The following is a 7,980-nucleotide window of genomic DNA, read 5'->3' as shown; positions in this document are numbered from 1 at the left end:
AGAGAGGGGGAGAGAGAGAGAGAGAGAGGGAGAGGGGAGAGAGATGAGAGAGGGGGGAGAGAGAGATGAGAGAGGGGGGAGAGAGAGAAGGGGGGAGGGAGATCTTTTTCTTGACAGCTTGACTCTCACTGGTGACGCAAATCCAATTCAGCAAGAGAAAAACAACTTGAAGAGAAAAACAAACCACAACACAACAGAATATCGGATCAATTACCATAATGTTTACTAACACCATTGTAATAATAATTTATTCATCTCCCAAGCATTAGATCCATGGATTAGATCAACAACCCTGGTCTCGTCCAGAGAGAGACGCGCTTCTGAAGCGTCTTACGAGCACGGCCTGTCTCCCTCTCCCTGAATGAGAGACCCAATCACCTCGTTCATCTGTCTCCCCGTCTGCCGCCGGCGTGGTCGGACATTGATTGATTTTTATTTTTATCTTTTGAAAGTTTATTTTCAAACAGTTAAAAGACAAAACATTAAAACGATATAAAAAAAACAAGAGAAAAAAAAAACCCTCCAAGAAATATTCACTGCTCGAAAAGGGGCAGGAAGAAGCCAAGGCTTTTCGGGTCCTACCTCCAAATTATATGCGTATAATCAGTCTAGATATACTAGTATTATCAATCAATGCCATCAATGTATATCATAGAACACTATACTACAGATCAATATACAGCTATATGTACATAACAATGACATTAAACCAGCTCTACTTCGCCACACTTTAAAGTGACAGTTCAAACAAACGGCGGAGATGATAAATGGTAAAATGGTAAATGGACTGCACTTATATAGCGCTTTTCCACCTTAGCGGCACTCAAAGTGCTTTACAATGGCCTCTCATTCCCCCATTCACACACCAATGGCGGCAGCTGCCATGCAAGGTGCTAACCTGCTCATTGGGAGCAATTTGGGGTTAGGTGTCTTGCTCAAGGACACTTCGACATGTGGACAGTCTGTGAACTGAGCATGCTCAGATGCCGTGGTAGGCGGACCCAGGGCCGCTTGTTCCAGTAACGAAGGCTAACGCTAACGCTAGCACCCCAGTGTGTCACGGTGCAATTATGGATCTGTAAAGCCAGGTCTTTGTAACGGGCTTAGAGATAGGCCGTCAATTAACTCGAGGAGGCTGCATGTGCGTGTGTGTGTGTGCCTGCTTTGTGTGTGCCTGCTTCGTGCCTTCCTTTGTGTGTTTGCGTGTGTGCGGTCCAGCAAGTGTTTGTGCGTGGGATGGCGGCAACACCAAACAGCCACTCCGAAACGCTGACGTGGCTCTCGACCGAGTCAACAACAACTTCATGCTAACTCAGGGGAAACCTCAACCCAGGCCAGGCGGCTACAATAACAAAAGGTTTTTCGGAATGTGTGTGCGTGCGTGTGTGTGTGTGTGTGTGTGTGGGGGGGGGTTCATGAGACAGAGGGTGTAAGAGTTGTTCTCTGAGAGAGAGAGAGAGAGAGAGAGAGAGAGAGAGAGAGAGAGAGAGAGAGAGAGAGAGAGAGAGATACGGGTGTTGACGGTCTGCAGGAGGATCAGAATGGCCTCGTAATGAACAGGCCTTCACAGGGACACGCCGGCTAATGAGTCGACTCTGCTCTGCTGACAACGAGGAACCCGTAATGAAGGTCACTTCTGAGAGGGCTTCCCTGAGTTCCCCTCTTTTTACTCAGAGCACGGGCCTAACCTCCAGCTAGCTGCCCGTAGCTCAAACGCCAAAGAGTCATATCTGCCGCTGGCTGTGTTTACAGTACTGTACCAGACTTCCACAGAGAGGGAATTGCGGTTTGTACCGAGAGACGGACCCTACAGCTTCACTACCAGGCTAGCGTCGGCTGTTTGTTTGTCCTGGATGAAATATTACAGCAGGGAGTGTTGACATTAAATCCATTTCCAGACTTCACCCTGCCCCAGAAAAACACGGAGGAATACCCGTTTTTACAGTAATGGGAGTATTACTTTCAGTGCGCTGGGCCGACTGCACTTCAAGCGCTTCTCAGGTCTTTCCCAGGGTTTTAATTTTCAGAGCACTGCATCAATATTACTAATTACTGAGAGTAATTGTCTGTTCACTTCACAACCCCCTGGCTAACATATTAGAACGCATCACCACACCATGACCTAAACTGCAGGATATTGATGAACAAATCGCCCCCCCCTCCCCCCCCCCCCCACACACACACACACACAGTGAAGCACAGACATACGTATACGCACACACACACACACACACACAGTGAAGCACAGACATACGCACACACACACACACACACACACACACACAGTGAAGCACAGACATACGCACACACACACACACACACACAGTGAAGCACAGACATACGCGCACACACACACACACACACACACACACACACACACACACACACACACACACGGCATGGGATAATGCCTCTGACAATTCATTATTCCCCAAATCCCATATCAGAAAAAGGCCCCAGCGCCAGCGCACACTGAAGCATGGTCCAAATTACAACCCATTACATTTTGCAGCAGATCTGAAGCACTGGTCGGGTCCACAGGCCGCCCAAACACAGCCCATTCACCCCCATTCATTTTTTGAACCAGGATTACACAAAAACCACTTGACCGATTTTCATGAAACTCGGTGAAGGGGTGTAGCATGGGTCAACTTACAACCTCTTAAATTTTGGAGTGGATCTGAATCACTTTAATTTTGACAGCAAATTATGATTTTGTTTTAGTCATAGTCTAAAATGCCATTTAGTTTTAGTCATATTATAGTCATCTGACTTGTTTTAGTTTTAGTCTAGTTTTAGTTGACAAATATCATTACGATTTTAGTCGACAAAATCTACCATAGATTTAGACAACTCAAATTTAACAGGCTTAGTTAAATCAATCAAGTGTGATTTATATAGCGCCCTTCATGAAACCCAGAGCGCTTTACAGAGTCCAGTATTCATTCAGACAGTCATACCGGTGGTGGTCAGATACATCTGTAGCCACAGCTGCCCTGGGGCGGATACAGATACAGCTGCCCTGGGGCAGATACAGATACAGCTGCCCTGGGGCAGATACAGATACAGCTGCCCTGGGGCAGATACAGATACAGCTGCCCTGGGGCAGACTGACAGAAGCGTGGCTGCTTCTCTCACAGTTTCATAATGAAGCATTCCTCTCCCCCAGTCTGATGCTAACTGTGTTTGTGCCTGATATAGCAAGCTGTAACATTATCATGTCAGCACTAGTTGGCTAGTCAGGCTAGCTAACATCAGGCACAGGCTAGCTAACGTCACACCGGAGGAGAGGGGCTATGATAGCCAGGTAGCTGACTGTTCATGTCTTATCCATCTAGCTACAGTATAACATTAGACAGCAGCAGTAGTTGCTTAGCTATCTTACCCAGACTAGCTAACCCAGACTAGCTAACCCAGACTAGCTAACGCTAGATACCCCCGCCAGCCGCCACAAGCAGCCCCACTTGTTGCTAGCTAACCTGTGCCTAACATTAGCTAGCCACTAACGTTAGCGTTGCAATAATCAGACACTTCAGTTCTCCCCCGCCACAAACCTACGTGAAACACTGGTTTCTTTTAGCTTGTATTGTATTTGAAGTATTTCAGAAACACACCAGCTTGGGTTTAGCTAATACAGTAACGTTAGCCGGGGGTGGGGGTCGGGATGACTGTTCTCCAAATGTCGCTTTAAGTTTGTTGTATTTTTGCCAGTCATTTTCACCCCACACGGTTTACAAATGGTTTTGTTTTCCTTTGCATCAAATATGAAGTTTATCCAGATGTCTGCTCTCCTCTTTCTCCCGGTGTGCGACCGTTGATAAAGACATTTTTGAACTGAGGTAATTTACTGAACAGCTCACGCGCAGCTGTTAGTTGACTTCCCGCCGGAAGTTCTGATTTGAACTTTTCCCAACCGTCCCTCCATAACCATTTTAGTCTAGTTTTTATTTGTTGACGAAAATGTGAATAGATATAGTCATAGTTTTTGTCATCATACATTCATTTTTTATTTAGTTATCGTCTCGTTACGATGACCCCCAAAAATGTCGTTGACGAATAGTTTTCGTCATAGTTCTCGTCAACGAAATTAACACTGTTCCAGATATGAATCTGTATCATATCTGGACTAGGGTGCTGATTCTTCTGAAAACATTAGTGAAACAGCTACATATCGCATTCAAAACGAGGTCCACAGACAGTAGGGACCAGCATTTCCCCACAGTGAGCTAATGTAAAGTAAGTAACCTTGAGAACCAATGGTTTTATAGCCTAGTGGCCCATAGGGCAGGAGCCTATCTCCTGATTCCTTAGCGTGAGGCAGCTTGATGTCCAGGTCCACCCCCTGGACATGGTGCTGGTATGTCACAGGGACTCACCCCCAATCCAACCCTTGATACCATTTTTAAAGTCTTTGGTATGACTCGGCTGGGAATCGAACCGCCAACTTGCCAATCTCAGGACGGACACTCTAACCGCAAGACCACTGAACCAGTGTACAAAATGGGGGGGAGAGGGGTGCAGGGGGGGAGACAGCAGCGGCGGCGGCGGTACCTACCCAGTCCGGGCGGTATCTCGGGGCAGGGCGGCAGGGGCTTGGCGGTGGGCACGTGGGCGCCGGCCGGCCCCCTGCTGGGGAGCAGCTGGTCTGCCGTGGCCAGGTAGCCGGCGAACGTGGCGTTGGGCCTGGACAGGTTGTAGTAGTAGTAGTGGTGTCCCGCGGCGCCCCCTCCAGCCCGGGAGGCGTTGCGCGCGTTGTGCAGGCGGCTGAAGATGTCGAAGCGCTGGGTGTAGACGTCGAAGTAGAGGATCATCATGATGAGGAAGTGGACCAGGCAGAGGAGGAGGACTGCCTTGCAGATGCGCTCCAGGGTTCGGCCCACCATCAGCCGGGTCATGGTGAAGGGCGGGGCCGCTGAGGAGCCCCACCCACAGCCACGGGCATGCGGTCACTCAGGCTCCGCCCCCTGGGCCCGGCCTCCACTCCCCCCCCCCGGACTCAGTCGCAGACCTAAAGGACAGGAGGCAAAATTTATTTTTGGAGGAAATTTTACGTTTGCCTTTTAAACATCTTGGCCAGGGACAACAGATGAAAGCTGAAACTCTGGATATATACTGTATACAAGACAGCTTGACTGTTGTTGATAGGTGCACATTGTCTCTGAAAAATACACCAATAAGTGAAATGAAATGATGAAAACATCAAGTTCCATTCCCTGGTATCTGTCTCTCTCTTCATGGCAGCCATTTGCATTTCGCCACGAGGACAGGACAGGACGACAAGGAGGGCAGCGTTTGGAGATAAAAAAAAAAAAAAAGGTCAAAGGTCAAACTGTGGCACAGGTGTCTATTTTTATTACAACTAGGCTAATCTTTCTACAATGTTCCGAACAATAGGCTGTACCTGTTACTCAATCTCAAACACTGACAAGTAATTGTTTTATTCCCACTACGTTTTATTCCCCTGATGAAGGCATTTTGCCGACACGCGTTTGGTTACTAGCCGCTCTTAATAAAGGCTTTTTAACTTTATGGAGACTTGAGTGCCTTGCCTCTGTTATTGAGTTATACTCAATCCTATTACTGACAAGTAAAACTCAAGAAATTAATTTCATTTCATTTCTAAGGCGCCCAGAAGATGATGGCTGCACCTTAACACATTCCTAGCTCACAGCCTGCTAATTCAGTCAACACCGCCTAATAAAAAAACTAGCGGCGGCCCAATGCGTGTCTACCCCTTCAAACCCTGTCAAAATATTGGTAGTAGTGCTACCAACCTAGAGGACGATGTACAGCGCAGCAACAAACGTGTCAAGTCTAAATGTCAGGTCCGTTCCGGGGGGGGGGGGGGGATTTGAGAAGCACTCAGAGACGTCCACGCCGGCGGGGAGAGAGTGGGCGAGAGAGACGGTCTGACAGGAGAGAGAGAGAGACGGAGGGAGAGAGGTGGAGGGAGAGAGAGAGACGGAGGGAGAGAGCGGGAGAGAGAGAGACGGAGGGAGAGAGAGAGAGAGACGGGAGGGAGAGAGAGAGAGCGGGAGGGAGAGAGAGAGAGAGAGCGGGAGGGAGAGAGAGAGAGAGAGACGGAGGGAGAGAGAGAGAGAGAGAGCGGGAGGGAGAGAGAGAGAGAGAGAGTGGGAGGGAGAGAGAGAGACGGAGGGAGAGAGAGAGAGACGGAGGGTGTGAGTCAGGTGGGGGGAGACAACGGAAGAGACAGGGAGGAGAAGCGCCCGTCAGAAAGTATCTGCAGGCTGTTATCACGACGGTACAGTACACTGGCGGGGTGTGTGTGTGTGTGTGTGTGTGTGTGTGTGCGTGTGTGTGGGGGGGGGGGGTTAACCTCGCTCCGCTGGTCTGAAAACAGGTAGAGACATTAGGCATGCAGGACGGAGCTATCACAGCTGGACAGGAAGAGGCCCCTGGTGGACGACAGCTGACTGACTGGACTCACCACCGGGGAAATAACCTGAGGTGTCGACAACGGAGATGGAACAGCGCCGTCAGCCTGAGTTCTCCAAGACGCAACTCAAAACCCCTTTCTCTCTCTCTCTCTCTCTCTCTCTCTCTCTCTCTCTCATATTACTGCCCAATACACATTGAGCAATTTGGCAAGGGTATTGGAATTGCCTTCTGAAATGGCTGACGACGCCTGATGTTTGACAGACTCAGAGAGGTGTGTAGTCCAGGTTGCTAGCTCGGTGTTCTGAGACCTGTAGGCTATCCCTCTCCAGCCATTTGAAATGGCAGCCGCACTGTTAAGTCTGACACTTCTTGTGCGCTGGTATGTGATGAATATTTCACTACAACCTCACAGTAAACCAAATGGATGTTTAAAAAGCCTGTTTTTTTTGCACTTCGCTGGCGCACAGTCAATAAGTTCTCCAGACAAACTTGCAGCAAGAAAGTGCAAGTTAGCTAGCTCTGTTTATATCACCACTGTAATTCAGTCCCAGCTATGATATGGAAGCCGGCTGTAATTATGTCCATGCGTTATTCCCAGCAGCCTCTTGGGCCGGGTCTGTGGGACAGCGCTAGCCAGCCAGGGGCGCTGTGAGGAGACCGCCTGGAGACGAGAAACGCCTCGACAGCATGTTTCCACAATCAGCAGAACACTGACCGGTATATGTGTGTATCTGGGGGCAGGACGAGGCCCTGAGGTGGCCCGGTAGACCGCATCGTACCCCCAGACGCACGGAAGACAGACCGCGGACGTTCCCATCTGGATTTTTGGGGCCGATAGCGATTATTTTCCTCAGGATCAGCCGATACCGATTTATAAAATCTATAACCAATACCGATTTATAAAATCTATCTCTTCTTAGAATGGTCCTTCCCATGTCATTGTACCGATAGATGACGCTGTCTTTGCATAGATTTAGATTAAGGATACCCACTATTAAACACTCATTAAGCTTGTGAATAGGCCGTCCAAATATTATTTATTATGGGATATGTACTGTGATGATCTTGCTTCTGATTTTACGTCGGTTAGCTCATAACTAGCTACGGTCGGCGGGCTACGGTGCTTCCCAGAATTCAGAGCGATTCCTTATTAACGCCGCGCGAGCTTTTCATCGGCGTGGGCGGTTAAAACGGAGACCCAGGGTTCGAATCCCACCCTGGGCATATGGGTTACTTTACCGCATCCACTTGTGTTATGTTATAAGTCAATTTGGTTACAGTGGCATTCCCTCTATCACCTAATTCATTCCATCCACACAGTCTAAGTCCATCCACCCACAAACTCCTTCCACTCTCTCCTCAGTTCCACACCCTGGGGTGCCTACCGCAGCTGCCAACAACAACGTCCGCCATGACAGCTAGACACGAGATGCCGTTAGCCTGCTTAGCATGGAAGAGAGCGCGTTAAGAACTGTCAGGTGGTTCAGTACTGTAGCCTACTATCATACATCAGAGGAAATAACACGTCTACTTCTCCAGCGCTGAACGTGGATCTGATCAAGGGGAATCCGCCCGCTGAGA

The 7,980-nt window shown here is 48.9% G+C and overlaps 1 protein-coding gene across 1 annotated transcript in view; it reads right to left on the bottom strand.

Annotated features, from left to right (window-relative positions):
• Positions 1-4,895, bottom strand: part of b4galt2 (UDP-Gal:betaGlcNAc beta 1,4- galactosyltransferase, polypeptide 2) — a gene marked incomplete at both ends in the record, with an annotated part of 6,623 nt that extends 1,728 nt beyond the window's left edge. Inside the window, one exon of the mRNA XM_084458321.1 lies at positions 4,556-4,895. Coding sequence (XP_084314447.1) covers positions 4,556-4,895 — 340 coding nt within the window. The remainder of the gene's footprint in view (positions 1-4,555) is intronic.
• Between the last annotated feature and the right edge of the window lie 3,085 nt (positions 4,896-7,980).

This window comes from Borostomias antarcticus (genome assembly GCF_949987555.1).
Source record: "Borostomias antarcticus genome assembly, chromosome: 24".
Lineage (NCBI taxonomy): Eukaryota > Metazoa > Chordata > Actinopteri > Stomiiformes > Stomiidae > Borostomias > Borostomias antarcticus.
Note: the sequence above shows the minus strand (reverse complement) of the source record. Positions and strands in the feature narration are given on the sequence as shown.